The sequence below is a fragment of the Mirounga leonina genome, unplaced genomic scaffold, assembly GCF_011800145.1.
Source record: "Mirounga leonina isolate KUSES-001 unplaced genomic scaffold, KU_Mleo_1.0 Mir_201, whole genome shotgun sequence".
In the NCBI taxonomy this organism is placed as follows: domain Eukaryota; kingdom Metazoa; phylum Chordata; class Mammalia; order Carnivora; family Phocidae; genus Mirounga; species Mirounga leonina.
The window spans coordinates 23,518,713-23,534,208 of NW_023270504.1; the positions used below are offsets into that span (position 1 = coordinate 23,518,713).

Below are 15,496 nucleotides of genomic sequence, written 5' to 3' on the forward strand. Positions count from 1 at the left end.
AACTTGGAAGATGGCCACAGAAGGGGCAGACTGTCCAAAGATGAGATGGAGCTATTTAGGTAAGAAGGAACCCAAGGCAGAGGTGGGCTGGGGGCTGGGGCCATGTTCCAAGAGGGAAAAGAAGCTCATGGAAGAAAGGCGTTTGTGAGCGGGAGCCAGGCCTCCCAGGGAATAGCAGTACCACTCACTGGTGTGGTCATAACCTTTGGAATGAGGGTGTGAGTGACTGTAAATCCCCAGCCCCTTCTCATTCCCGCCTCATCACACTCCTCTAGCCTTGCTTTCTCTCTCGCTCTCTCTCGCTCTCCCTCATCTCGTTGTTTCAGAGTACAGCCAAATTTGAAGTCCTTCCCAGGGAGTGGCCCTGTTCATCCTATTCTCCAGCCAAAGTAGAAACAGCGTGAGAAGGAGAGAGGCACATTCAGCAGCCAAAGGACTCGGTGGAAAGAGCAGAGGAAAAATACACAGTGAGTTCTCTGATTGTACAAAACCCTAGACAGACAGAGTGTGTGTGTGTGAGTGTGTGTTGAAACTGAAAGCCAGAGGGGGGCAATGGGGAATGTCACTGACTTGGAATTGAGCGAATATCCCATTTATCCATGAAATTAGACAGACAAGATACCACCAAGATAAGCAGAGGAAATTAAAAGGCCAGATACCAAAAAGGAAGATCAGACACTGGGGGTGAAAGTGGCCACAGAATAGGGGCAAACACGCACCATTTAGACTATATAGTTTCCTCTGACTTGGCAGAAAAAAGGAATGCGAATGAGAATAACGGTGAGGGATCAAAAAGAAGTGAATCTGAAGGAGAAACAAATGATGGGTGAAAAGAGAAAAGGGCTGGTGTCACACGGGGACCAGGAAAAGCCCTGGACAGACGAAGAGACAGGGGCCCTAGAGGTATGCGTGCTTGGACTTCAATGCTGATGTGTCCCGAGCATTACAGCCTCCACTCTCCCAACAGCCGTTAGATATGCTGCTCTTGGGACCCAGGGTGCTGCTGTTCCTGACCGCACTCATCCTCCCCTCCGGTGAGTCCCGACCTTTCATCTTTCCTGCCTACGGTGCCTGCTCCTGGGTGCGCATGGCCGTGGACGTTACTGGAGGGCGGGATGCGGAAGGGGACCAGGAGCAGAGGTGCTTGCTACGGAGTTCTAGAGTCGCTATTAAAGGACAGATTTGTGTCTGAAAAGCAAGGGCTGGGATGAGACCATCAGACTCGGGAAGTAACTGGAGAGTTATGAATATAAGATCCACACAAATAAATGCCTATTAACCCCAAACGAGGGTCACACACACAAAAATGTACGAGCAAACAGAAGACAGAGAAGCTGATACACAAATGCCTTCTCAACCATATGGAGACAGCTAGTAAGAAACTGGACCAAATGCAATGCATGACGGGGAACAGTGGGACTATATACACTCACACCTACCCCACACTAGCTCCAGCATACACACAAATGTATTCACAGGCACACAAACCTGTGCCAAGCTATACGCTCAAGAAAAGCCATCACAGACGTCACAGAACAGAGCTGAAAGCCTCGCCACAGAAAGTGAATCTCGGGACTTTGAAGAAATCCTGCTCTATTTTCTCATTCTGCCAGATACACACTGTGAGAAAATCGTGTTGTGCCTTGTTCGGAGTGTAGCTAGTACGATGGCTGTGGGGCTGGGATGGGACACATTAGAAGGCTGCTGGGCCCTACAGCTGAACAGGACCCCACTCCTTCTGCTAGGGGATGAGGGGGAAGGGCATCCCGAGTCGGGGCTTGCCAAAGCAGGGCTTTATTCTCAGGAACTTATTTTTCCTGAGTGTCTCCATGTCAGCACTAATGGTCTGAGTAATTTTGTATTGGACTGTATAGAAAGAAAACGCAGAAAAATAAAGTACAACCATTTTCCCATCATTTTCTGGTTCATCTTATAAGAGCTTTATGGGGTGTACAGCTGGAGTCATTGATCCCTCTTCTCTGTCCTTTGGTACAGACTGGACACCACTAGGAGTCGGTGGTCAACGAGGAGGTAGGTAAACCTTTGGAGCTGGGCTCTTCTGTGGTTTTTTTAAAAATATACATTTAAGTAATCTCTACCCCCAGTGTGGGGCTCCAACTCAAGACCCCATGATTCAAGAGTCATATGCTCTTCCAACTGAGACAGCCAGGCGCCCTATCTGCTGGGGTTATCAAGATAATGTAGATGGGGGGCGCCTGGGTGGCTCAGTTGGTTAAGCGACTGCCTTCGGCTCAGGTCATGATCCTGGAGTCCCTGGATCGAGTCCCACATCGGGCTCCCTGCTCGGCGGGGAGTCTGCTTCTCCCTCTGACCCTCCCCCCTCTCATGCTCTTTCTCTCTCTCATTCTCTCTCTCAAATAAAAAAAAAAAAAGATAATGTAGATGGTCAGAGTTAAAGAATATTGATGAATGGTCAGAGTTAAAGAATACTGATGAATGGTCAGAGTTAAAGAACCTGTAATATAACAGAGAGACACATTGCCAAAGTGTGGAAAATAGGATCTAACTCACCAGTTTCCACAATCCTATTATCCTGTTCACAAAATCTTCTTACTTTTTAACAACTGAAATACCTTGTCCCAACCCTCCTCTATGGCCCATCTCTTATTTCCACTCTCCTATATACGGCTCTTATCTCACTCAGAAAATGCCACTAATCCTAACAGGGCTTTTTCCTATCCATGTAACAATGGAGAAGCTAACATGCAGACAGAATAAAAAGTCAGCTCAGTACTGCAGCGAAATTCTGGCACTAAATGGACAGAACCCAAAAGTTTTGGCTTCCAAGCAGCCACTTCCTCCAGTTCAATGATGGAAACTCCAATCAAACATCTCCACTCTGCCTCCAGACATTCAACCTTATGACAATTCATCTCTTACTTTTCCCAACCCTTGAGAGCACATTAATGGACCATAAAATCAAATTAGCAGATCACAATGGTTAATTTTTAATGAATTAGTACAGACTAAAATAAAAATGGAGTACACTGCAAGAGTAAAGCATTATCTTTTTAAACTTGTTTCAATTTTCTATGTGTGCATTGGGGCACAATGTAATTTCTTGCTGTGCATCCTGGTACAGAAGATAAAAATATAGAAACACAATTTTTTTTTTTAATCTGCTGTGGCTAAAGTGGTCTGAATCCCGAACTTTCTGAATCTACATCAGAGTTCAGCATTAGCAAAAAAAATTTTGCATTCGTTTCTCTAGGCTGGTTAAGGTCTAGTCCTTGTCTACAAGTTTGGGATGGTTTCCTAGCAGAAATGTGATATTAAAATGACTACTTAAGGGGCACCTGGGTGGCTCAGTCGGTTAAGCGTCTGCCTTTGGCTCAGGTCATGATCTCGGGGTCCTGGGATAGAGCCCCGCATGGGGCTCTCTGCTCAGCAGGGGAGCCTGCTTCTCCCTCTGCCCCCCACCCCCGCTTGTGCGCATACTCTGGGGTGCCCTCTCTCTAATAAATAAAATCTTAAAAAGAAATTGCCTACTTAAGATTTCTTTTCAGGGAAGATGAATCCTAGATAAGCATTTATACAGTGGTAGCTCATGGAAAAGGTGGATAATCCGAGGAATATACTGAAAACCAGTACTCTATCCAGAAATTCTGAGGTGACAGCAAGGACTCACTCTCAACCCCTCTGCTCTGCCCCTGGATCACTTGCATTTCTGTACTGGAATGCAGCTAGGGAGGAAGGGAACTGGAGGCACTGGGCTACACCCTGGAGAGGTTCCACGCCCCTCTTAACGGTTTTTGGAATGACTTGGGCTAGTGGTTTTTCCAACGTCCTGGGGGATGGGAACAGACTTGGATTTCTTTTACCAAAATTTCTTCTGAAATGCGAAAGCTAAATCTGATAACTTTCTACCTGGAATTTTTTTTTTTTAAAGAGGCTGATGTAAGCAGTTAGCAGGGGAGATTGCTTCAGAATATATTATTTGCGTTTTGCCTCTGCCACAATGATCCATAGCTCTGGCATGCTGTATAAAAATGCTATTTTCTCCAGACTAAACATGGCATTTAGATGCTGAAGTTTAAGGAAAAATTCAAAGCAAACTGAATTTGCTGACCCCTGGTGGGCGAACCAGATTATGACGATAAGTCATCTACAACAAAGGATAATTATAGATAGGATATTTATTAAATATTTAGATGTGAACACTGCATTGTTATTTTGCTTTTTATTTATTTTATTTATTTTTATTTTTTTATTTTTTTATTTTTTAAAGATTTTATTTATTTATTTGACAGAGAGAAACACAGCGAGAGAGGGAACACAAGCAGGGGGAGTGGGAGAGGGAGAAGCAGGCTTCCCGCTGAGCAGAGAGCCCGATGTGGGGCTCGATCCCAGGACCCTGGGATCATGACCTGAGCCGAAGGCAGACGCTTAACGACTGAGCCACCCAGGCGCCCCTATTTTGCTTTTTAAAGCTGAGACAATTTGTTTCAGGTAGTGCTGTTATTTATAGTTTCAGATACAGTTTTCTTAGTGTATCTTAATAGATTCCACCTTAAGCCCTGGACCATTTATTTTTATTTCTCCTCTTGCCTTTACTTTCCAATGATCAACTGCAAGTATTCTCTACAAACATCCCCTCCCCTCTTCTCACCTCACTTCTGAGCATCAGAAAATCATCAACATCACCTTTGGTGAACATACTTTCATGTAAGCATATCAGCAAACTGATATCCAATTACTTCAAACCTGTCATTATCGAAATCAGTGTCTTTGGTAAAGACAGTTTTCACTTAAAATAAGTATTGCAAGGAAGTCATCAATCCATTGTACTGCCAACAAGCTGTATGACCTTGGGTAAATTATTTACTTGTCCGGTGCTCAATTGTATCATCTGTAAAAAACAGATTTTTTAAATAGTGCCTGGCATATAGTAAACCCAAATTAGCTATTATCGTATTATCTGGTAGGACAATGAAATATGTTATTCTTCTATTCCTAAACTTAAAAGTCTAACTGAAGAAGGGGATGCCTGTGGAGGATTATCTGATGGGCATATACGTAAAGGAGACAAAGGGAAAAGGATATTCTAGGCTAGGACAGTATGGGTATATTCATGGAAGTGGGAAACTGTGACATTGGGTTGTGGGGGAAAGGACTCAGGTTGGGAAGCAAACAATGAAAACCAATTGTGGGATACTTGCTACGTGTTGGCAACTGTGATAGACAGGTTTCACTCACTGGGAGTACAAGAATGGGAGGGGGACAGAGAATGCTCAAAAAATATGTTTCCTGGGGTGCCTGGGCAGCTCAGTTGGTTAAGCGTCTGCCTTCAGCTCAGGTCATGATCCAGGGATCCTGGGATCGAGCCCCAGATAAAAAGCTGCTCGGCGAGGAGTCTGCTTCTCCATCTCCCTCGGCCCCTCCCCCTGCTCTTGTTTTCTCTCTCATAAATGAATAAATAAAATTTTTAAAAAATTATTAAAAATGTTTTCTGCTTTTTTTTTTTATTCAGATGATGTGACTCCAGCGACTCCAGAACCATTCACAGAAGATCCTAGTAAGCTATCCTTTTTATTTCTTCGTTTTCAAACTGGGAATAGGATTGAGATGTCTGTACAAAGATAAATGAGGAGTAGAGAGACGTTAGTGGGCACTCTGAGCTCATGCAGACCCTAGCGTCTCGGATACCACTGATGCTGTGAACATGTTTTCTCTCCCACTTCCTTCCTGAAAGTCCCTTACAGGGGCCCAAGAGGCCATATCCTTTCACTTCAATCTTTCTTGCCTCCTTTTAGATCATCCCTTTATCCTGCTTCCCTTTCCCACTTTTCCTGCCTGTGTTTTTTTTATTCTTTGTGTTGTATCTTTGCAGATCTGGTGAACGAGCCCTCTACAGATGAAACAGGTAAGTTTTACTACCGCTTTTAAAATGGCATGATTGTTAATATCCATAATTATTTTTCCCAGCTTTTGAATTAATCCTGTATTTTTATCTAAGAAAGGGATAGAGGGATTGGGGGTATTTTGTCCAGTGACAGTGGGATAAAAAGAGAGTCCCCATTCCTCTAAAAAGATGAAACAAAGTGGATGAATAGCTAAAATAAGGCATGTATAATAAAGTATAATGTCAGTAGGCCAAATATTCTTCAAAAGGAAATTTCACAATTACTTAACAATTAACTCTATTCCCTTGGATATAATACACAAATCCAGCCATAGCCTTGACTTTGCCCCATACCGCCAAGCTCCCTTTTTTTCAGTCTTTATTTTTTATAATGGGGGAGGGGCAGAGAGAGAATCGGAAGCAGGCTCCAGGCCCAGTGCAGAGCCCGACCCGGGGTTTGATCTCAAGACCCTGAGATCATGACCTGAGCCAAAACCAAGAGTCAGATGCTTAACCACTTAACCGACTGAGCCGCCCAGGCGCCCCTTCATTCTTCCTTTTTCTCCTGTGCCTTCCCCCTTGCCAGTTCAAAGCCCTCCTCATACCTGCTGTTTTGTGCCTTTTCAGTTCTGGCTGATATCGAGCCTTCCACAGATGACCTGGGTGAGTTCAGATCTGCGATCCCAGGGCCACTGGGGCCACTTTGGGCTTTCCCCAGAGCCCATTACGGAAGGCAGTACAGCTGGTGAAGGATCCGACACAGAGAGGACTACAGTTTATGTAGCACATTCTTCCAACAGTTCAATTTAAATTAATGACATTTTTGTCCCCTAACAAGCAGGGGCTGTGCTGGGTGTTTGACGTACAAAATACCAACGTGTCATCTTTTCCTCAAAGTTTCCAAGCCTGGGTGGGTAAAGGCAAGACAAATATATAAACAGATCAATGTTTGGGAAGCTGAAGGGAAACTTCCTAGAAGTAATGGTTGAACCGATTCTCGAAAAAAGAATTGGAGCCAGTCAGGCAGTCAAAGAGGGAGCAGTATGTTCAAAGATTTGAACACAAAATAGAACTTGGCACATTGAGGAAAAAAATTTTTTTTTAATGAATAGGGCAAAATCTACAAGAAACGAGTGGTAGGATGTGAGAAAATGAGACAGAAATTAGATTTTGAAGAAATAGTTACTGAAAACCTACTACTGAGTACCAGGAATATAAAGATGAACAAAACTGACTTCCTTTTACTTGATATTTTTTGTCTAATCCACAAGATAAACAAATGGGTAACTTTATTCAGTTTTACAAAATGCCGTAATCAGGGTAAGTAACAGACACTAAAAAGAGTCCTGGAGTATTCAGTGCTGGGGCTTAAGAAAGGCTTCTGTGGAGGGCACACTAAGTTGCTTCTTGAACGACAAGTAGAAGTGAATCGAGTAACGAGGAAGAAGAGCTTTTGGGTAAAGAAAACACTATGCGAGAAGGCTTAGGACGGAAATAAAAACCCATCAGAATAGCTTAGACAAAGAAAGGTTCCCATCAGATTTGTGAATTGGAAATCCAGCCAGGATGCTATTGCCCTAGTCCCAATAAAAGATGATGGCCTGAACTCACTGAGGTGGAGGTAGGGAGAATTAAGTGTGAGCCGTGAAAGAGGACTGTTGAGATGAGGTCCAGTGTCCTGTTGTGTAGATGGTGGGACCATTCACTGAAGAACAGTTTGAATCAGTGAAGGGAAAGATAGGACAGTTTAAGATGTTAGATTTGAAGGATCTTGGAAAAATCCACAAACTCTTCCATAAAATGTCAGGTGGCTTTTCTAGAAGTCTGGAGCTTAGAAGAGATCTGGGCTGGAAGGAGAAGTCTGAGAATTCTCAGGATTTAAACCTGCAATTGAAACCAGGGGACAGATGAGATCACCTAGCATACTTCCCATAGTATTCTATCTATCGACAACTCTTCCAATGGCATTTTGACACATAACTCCCGTGGTTAGTGTCTTCCCAAGATTCATCTTACTCCTTGACTTATTCATTCTACAAGTTAGGCCCATATTTAACTTGACCTTAGATTAAGTTTGGCTATGGCTGTGACCTTTGCTATTCTTTGCTGAGTAACTTTTATCCAAGAACTCATGATGACATATTTGATTTACAAAGAAATTTTCTTTTATGAGTAAGAGCTTCTACAATCTTTTCTCCCTTAGCTGTAGGATGAATCTCTTCTGGGCATATGGCTCCTTGCCTTGTGTCCCTACTAAATTTGCTTCTTGTCAACAAAACAAAGACACAATGAAAATCAATTTTTCAATTTTAGAAGAGGAGAAAGGCAAAATCAGAATTCTTATCCTAAATTCCAAACCTCTCCAATTTTGTGGAACAGCCCATTGTGGGTTTTCTGTTAGAAGTTGCTAAAGCTTAGCAACTCATTTGTTTTTTATTTATAAGTGAGGCGACATGACAGTTGTAGAGGTGTGACTACTGGAACTGGTAATAACTGAATAAAATTTCTGCCTTCCAGCTTCTCCTACTGATAAAAATACCACAACAGGTATGATTGCATGTCTTCTTCCTCAGCCTTCTTCTTGGGGATTCACACCTCCTTATTTTTGGAGGATACTTGGTATACCTTCTAGTTTGCTTCCAGTTCTTTCTCAAAGAATATTTTTAGTGCTCTTCATTCCTACTCTTTTTTTATGAGCTCCTATCTTCAATCTCATGGGGAAAAGATGGGACCACTGTTGGATGATCCTGAAAGAATCCTCTTCCTAAACTAGATTCGGACTTTCTGTGGTGGTTAGTGAGTTGGGAAGTAACTGCAAGGACCCAATATTACTTGAGTTGTCATGGCCAAAGTTGCTCTCTCTATTGTACTGATTCTGATGTGCATCGAGGACTGGAAACTGCTAAAATAGAAACTATTACCCACCTAAGAATTCTGATTCTTTAGAATGGGGTTAAAAGCACCTCAATTTTATATTTCATACGGCCACCTGGAGAACCCTAGAAAGACTTTCCTAGAAGAACCCTCAAAGATTATTTTATCAACTTCTGCTTCCAGGTAGGAAAGCACCTAAATTTTATTTCAGCCAATTTCCTACCGTTCTCTTTTGGTAAACAGGGAGGGCATTCCCCAAACTGCAATGATTCTGTGTAGAGACTACTTTGTATTTTTTCCCCATTTTATCTACCTTCTTCCATCTCTTGAATCCTTTGTTTATCCCTGTTTTCTGTGTTTGACTTCTTCAGATTGCCGGGATGAAAAATTCGCTTGCACGAGACTCTACTCTGTGCATCGACCAGTCAAGCAATGCATTCATCAGTTATGTTTCACAAGGTAAGGGATCCCAGGATATGCAGAAAGCATCATCCATGGTCGTATTTTCATGTCAGTAACTGTTTAATGAGCACCCATCATGGGATTTCAGTTTTTGGTGGCACAGAAGTTCTTAACATGATCCTCCTAGCTATTCCTGCTGGTGCCAGATAGAACCTGGAGTCTGAATTGAGGTATATGGAGAACAGACTGACCAATAAGACTAGATGCCAGAAGGCAAGTGAGATCAGGGCTGGGGAAGGGACAGTCATGAGAGAAATACTGGCACAGTGAACCTATTACCTCATAGAAAAAGGCTGAAGCATAAGATCCAACTCTAAAGGTAGAAAATAGTGGGGAGGAGTATTAAACTTGACTCTAGGTGGAGTGTGTAAAGTATCACTAAGAATAATACCATTCCATTCCCTGCACTCCTCTGGGAGGGAAAAAAGTGATCCAAAATAATTAAGGAAATCCAGAGAGGAGGAGAACAGATAGGGAGAGTGGGGAATACAGGAGTTGAGCAGGCACCCTTGGCCTAGTCTAGTTCTCCCCCACAATGCTTTGTTCTATCTCCTTCCTTAACCATGTTACTGGGACTATGGCAGTTTACGACGTATGTACATCATCAACAATGAGATCTGCTCTCGTCTTGTCTGTAAAGAACACGAAGTTATGAAAGGTAAGATGATGTCTGGGTTTTAGTGGGGAGGGGCAGTTATGAGAGAGGTGAGTAGAAACATGGTCCTAATGGATCCAAGGTCTGGCTTCTGAGGACGGCTTTAGGCCACCTCCTTAAACCTCATCAATCCCTGCTCCACCCAGTTATGCTAAATAAGCAATCTAAGTAAAGAAGTATGCTTAATATATAAGAAAAGTATGCTTGGGTCTCTTTCCAGCTAGGTTGTAACCCCCAACCTCTCCTATACATAGAGCTTTCTGGCTCAGTCTGGGGAGCAAGCAACTCTTGATCTTGGGTTCATGAGTTTGAGCCACTCATTGGTTATAGAGATTACTGAAAAAAAATGAAAACTTAAAAAAAGGCCAAGTCAGCCATTACAAACAATAGACTAATAGTTGGAAGCCATGTTCATAAAGGAAAAACTTTGTAAAAAAAAAAAAAAAATCCACTAATTTGGAGACACTGATGTCTATATAGAGCCTATAAGTAAATAAAAAAAAACAGACTGGATATTTAGAAGTTGGCAACATTTAAACAGTCTACCAATGCCAGGAACCATTTAAATTACTTATTGTGAAAATTTAGAAGTAAACAAGGGTAGAAAACCTTTATAAAAACGATTACAAGGGTCCAAAGTGTGTGGTTATAAACCGTGCATTGTGGGAACAAAGATACTTCTCACCTCCCCTATGGCCAGCCCCAAACGATAAGTGTGGTTGGTGAAGGAACCACAGACACAGCCCCTTCTGACTCAGCAGCCCATCTTGCACTGAGCTCCTGAGTAAGAGCTGTAGTTAACTTCGCAGAAGGAAACTTGCTACTTGCCCCCATTGGCGTTGTGCAAGCCACCTGCAAGGGAAGCACCTTGAGACTGAGGATGAGTATTTGGGACTCTAGGCACTTTCAAATGTCTCAGGGGACTTACTAAAATTAGCTATTTGCACACAGTAAACACTTAAATATATTGTGAATGATTGAATCTCTTTTTTTTTTTTTTGCTATTAATAAATCCATGATTATAAGAATTGGGAGCTAGGTATACAGAGGAACCTAAAATTTACTGGCCACCTGTGCTAGGTACTTTGCATACATTATTTCATTTTAATACTCACAACTACACTGTTGAGGCAGGTATTTCATGCTTATTATACTGGAAGGGACAGTGAGGTTCAGCAAAGTTAAGAAACTTTCTAGTAAGTAAGAAATAACCAGTGAGCTGCACATCTGGGGTTCTAGCCCAGATCTATTTCTCTTCAGTCTTTCACTACAGCACCCTAGGGTCTTCTCTTTCTCTTTAAACAGGATTCCTTGTTATTTTTTTGCAATCCCACCCCATTATGCTCTGCTTCTCTTCTAGATGAACTTTGCCGTCAGATGGCTGGTTTACCCCCAAGGCGACTCCGTCGCTCCAACTACTTCCGACTTCCTCCATGTGAAAATGTGAATTTGCAGAGACCCAGTGGTCTGTGATCATCAAGGAAGAGGAAAGAAGAATGTGTGGGTGGGTGGAAGAGAATGCTCTAACAAGAAGGAACTCCTTCTTGTCCAACCAATGTCCACTAACCCACAGACAGTAGTATTTCTTAAAACAATCCCTTTGCAGTGTCTAGCTTTTGCTTCCACTCCCTGATTTTCCATCCAGACTGATAACATAAAGTCTATATTATTGCATGGTTTTGCTGCTTCTCAATATCATAGACATAGATTAATGATAACCATGTGGCTTATATATAAGCACTCTACATACAATTTCAAAGGAAAATAAACCTTGGGTTAATATTTACCACCGAATCTGTCTGAAATAAATCTTAGGGTGGAAGAAGTTGTTGCTGTCCATTTTGGCTAGCCATTTTTTTGATTTTCAAGAGTTTCCTAGATTAACGCCTCATTCATTTACATAGCACTCTTTACTCTTATTTTAACTATTTTCTGGATTTGCCTGCTCAGATCTTCTTTGAGAAGAGTCATGGTAATTTTTGTAGTCCTAGACAATTCTCCAGAACCAAGAGTTACACAGTCGTACTGGCAATATATAAAGACCCAAGATGAGGTCTGTTAAGTTTAGAGGCTGAGGATAGAGAGAGAGGAGTAGGCTATGTATGGAACTGGGACTCATTGGTTCCCTATTCACTTTTTCATGCAGTTGTCCAATTGGCAAGTAGGGGTACAAAGTCCCATTTACCTATTTTTGGTCATATGGGGGTTGCCCACCCTCGCAAATTAGATAATTTCATGTGAAATAATTTCTGACTTTGGTCAGAGTTTCCTTGATTTGTGCTACTTCTTTCATTCTCATCACTAAACAAAATCTGTAGAGATTACCGTGCAAATGGACTCTGGAATAGCCTGATTTGGGGCTTAAGAAGGGCATTCAGACCTAAATTTTAATAAGCAGACCAAGTTTACCTATGGGTTTATAAGAAAGAGTAAAACACAATATTCAGACAACCTACATTCTTATCCTGGCTCTAGCAGTAACTAGGTAAACCAGTAAGCCAGGTCTAATTTCCCATCTCTAACACGACAAGGTTAAATTTATGTTGGTTCTAAGGTATCTTTTCATTCTGTGATTCTTAAGATTTAAATGCATTATTTGAATTTCTTGAAGCCTAGATGCACTCTTAATTTATAACCACCATGTGTACTTCAAAACAGGAGAAATATATTAAGACAGCAGTCCACAACATAAAGGAAAAAAATCCCATTATAAGTTACCAATTACATACTATAGATCCTTCTATCTGAATAACTTAGTAACTTTCCAAAAAAGCCCACAAAAGTCAACTAAGATAAGAAATAGGAGACTTTGAGGCAAGTTACACACTCAGAATTCCTCTCTGCTTGGTAGGGTTGGATTCTTTTCCTATTGAAAAAAAACTATGTAGGGCGCCTGGGTGGCTCAGTTGGTTAAGCGACTGCCTTCGGCTCAGGTCATGATCCTGGAGTCCCGGGATCGAGTCCCACATCAGGCTCCCTGCTCGGTGGGGAGTCTGCTTCTCCCTCTGACCCTCCCTCTCATGCTCTCTGTCTCTCATTCTCTCTGTCTCAAATAAATAAATAAAATCTTTAAAAAAAAAAAAAAGAAAAGAAAAAAAACTATGTAAATGAGCATCAGACTCTTGCTGTTAAGAAACAATTTAGTTTAATTGGATTTGCACAACTGATTAAAGAGAAATGCTAAGACCCAAAGCATGTAATCTCTGCTCTACAGCCTCTAAAAGTAAATATCCTCATATATAGATAGAGGTATTAAGTAAATATTATACCCACCGTAGAGAAATCTCATAGGCACAGAATTTCCAAGAATCATTTAAGGATCTCACCGTGAACATGATCCTCCTACCGTATATTGAATGAGGTGGCATTCCCACCACAAAGCACCTCAATCCCAGTATTGTGTATATTGCAAATTAAACATTTTAAAATAAATTTTTCTTAATTCCTTTTCAGAAGAGTGGTCTTTGATCTGTTTTTTTTTTTTCTCATGTTTAGAATGATGCCAGTTTGTACTTTTTAAATTATTAAAAATTTTTTTCTTTTTAAAGACTTCATTTATTCATTTATTTGAGACAGAGAGAGTGCATGTGAGGGGGGTGGGAGGAGCAGAGAGAGAGGGACAAGCAGACTCCGCTAAGCGCAGAGCCGGATCCCAGGACACCGAGATCACGGTCTGAATGAAATCAAGAGTCCCTTGCTAACTGACTGAGTCACCGAGGCGCCCCTAATTTTTTTTTTTTTAAGATTTATTTTAGAGAGAGCATGTGCAGTAGAGAGGAGCAGAGGGAGAGAGAATCTCAAGCTGACTCTGCACTGAGTGAGGAGCCCGACTCTGCACTGAGTGAGGAGCCCGACTCAGGGCTCCATCTCATAACCCAGAAATCATGACCTGACCCAAAAACAAGAGCTGGAGGCTTAACCGACTGCACCACCCAGGTGCCCGCCCCCATTTATGCTTTTATCCCACTTTGCAAAAGGAACACCGGTATTGCTCTAGTCTACTATTCTCTATTGTATCGTTCCTCACACCACAATTTTGTCATTGGTACTCCAACGCAGCAAATTTACTCTCCTCCAGGAAATTCCTGAATTCATCAGAAAATTCTTTTTCTTTTCTACCCCTTTGGACCCAACAGTCTTGCTAGGTAAAGCTTCATGCTTTACTCTTGCTTCTCTTCTACGGGATCATGTTCCAGTGTTTTCCCATTTCTCATTGTTCTTATGTTCTCTACCTTTTTTACTCTTGATATGTAAACCAACATTCCTAACTTGCTCCCCATTCTTTCCTTATGCTTCTAAATTCTTATTTTCCCCCACAACTTTTCCCTAAGGACAGTCCCAGATCAGTTTCAGGAGGTTGATTTGGTCCTGGTTTTTCTTTCTTCCCCCCCCCCCCAGATTTATTTATTTTAGAAAGGGGGGGGCATGGAGGGAGGGGCAGAGGGAGAGAATCCGAAGCTGACTCCCTGCTGAGCATGGAGCCCTACAAGGGGCTAGGCTGGGTTGATGGGGGTGTACATCTAACGACCTGAGCTGAAGCCAAGAGTGGGTCACTCAATGGTCTGAGCCACCCAGGAGCCCAGTCCTGTTCTTTCCCTCTGTATTTTTTTTGAGATTTTATTTATTTGAGAGAGAGAGAGCACATGCCAGAGTGCTTGTGCACTAGCGGTGGGTATTTGAGAGAGAGCACGAGAGGGGTGAGGGTCAGAGGGAGAAGCAGACACCCTGCTGAGCAGGGCCCAATCCCAGGACCCTGGAATCATGACCTGAGCCAAAGGCAGACCCTTAACTGACTGAGCCACCCAGGTGCCCCTTTTCCCTCTGTATTCTTGCCCACTGGCAGAATTTCATTTACCTCCTTCTAGTTTTTTACCCTCACCCCATTTCTGATGTTCTAGTTTTCATTCCTTGCTCCTCCCATGAAAGGATCTGAAAATCTTTTATTCTTTTAGGTATTAATATTATCCCTTTCTTGGTGAGCACAAATGATAACTCTCTTCAGTGAGGAATTTATATTTTGATGAAAAATTATTTGAACCCAAACAGTGCATCTTTAAACTTGGAACTAAAGGATTTGGTGAAAGTATCTGTAGGCAGGAGCGCTTGGGTGGCTCAGTCAGTTAAGCATCTGCCTTCAGCTCACCTTTGGCTCAGGTCATGATCCTGGAGTCCCGGGATCAGAGCCCCAGGTCTTTGGGTTCCCAGCTCAGCGGGGAGTCTGCTTCTCCCTTTCTCTCCGCCCCTCCCCCTGCTCATGCTCTCTTGCTCATTCTCTCTCAAATAAATAAATAAAATCTTAAAAAAGAAGGTATCTTTAAGCAATTTTTGAGATTGAATGCCTTCTGGTACTTTGAAAGATAGCAGCTTCATCTGCCCACCCATGAGGTTTACTCCTGTTTTCTCGTCCAAAATTGAGCTGATCCTGCTCTGAGCCTAACTTTTTCCATACTGCATGCTTATGAAAATTCTCCTTTCTCCCTGAATGGGAAATTCAAGTGTGCACTATACTCTAAATATAGTTCCATGCACACTTTCTCTAAGTATTCTTTTGACTCACAGGCAGATGGTGCAAACCCCAGCTGGTCTCCCCACTTCTGGGCCTTGCTTTTGATGACATCAAGCGGTGGATGCTGCTAGCCACA

The 15,496-nt window shown here is 42.3% G+C and overlaps 1 protein-coding gene across 2 annotated transcripts; it reads left to right on the forward strand.

The window, feature by feature from the left end:
• The first annotated feature begins 276 nt into the window (after positions 1–276).
• Positions 277–11,641, forward strand: MFAP5 (microfibril associated protein 5). 2 transcript variants are annotated; one of them, XM_035028288.1, is made up of 10 exons: positions 281–467; positions 968–1,034; positions 1,996–2,031; positions 5,492–5,536; positions 5,852–5,884; positions 6,491–6,526; positions 8,381–8,410; positions 9,109–9,196; positions 9,784–9,857; positions 11,215–11,641. In XM_035028288.1, exons 2-10 carry the CDS (start codon positions 977–979, stop codon positions 11,325–11,327), a joined length of 513 nt encoding a protein of 170 aa, XP_034884179.1. In that variant the 5' UTR covers positions 281–467; positions 968–976; the 3' UTR covers positions 11,328–11,641. The 2 variants fall into 2 exon arrangements, with proteins under 2 accessions (XP_034884180.1, XP_034884179.1); XM_035028289.1 differs by lacking the exon at positions 6,491–6,526 and having other exon boundaries at positions 277–467.
• Positions 11,642–15,496: the final 3,855 nt, after the last annotated feature.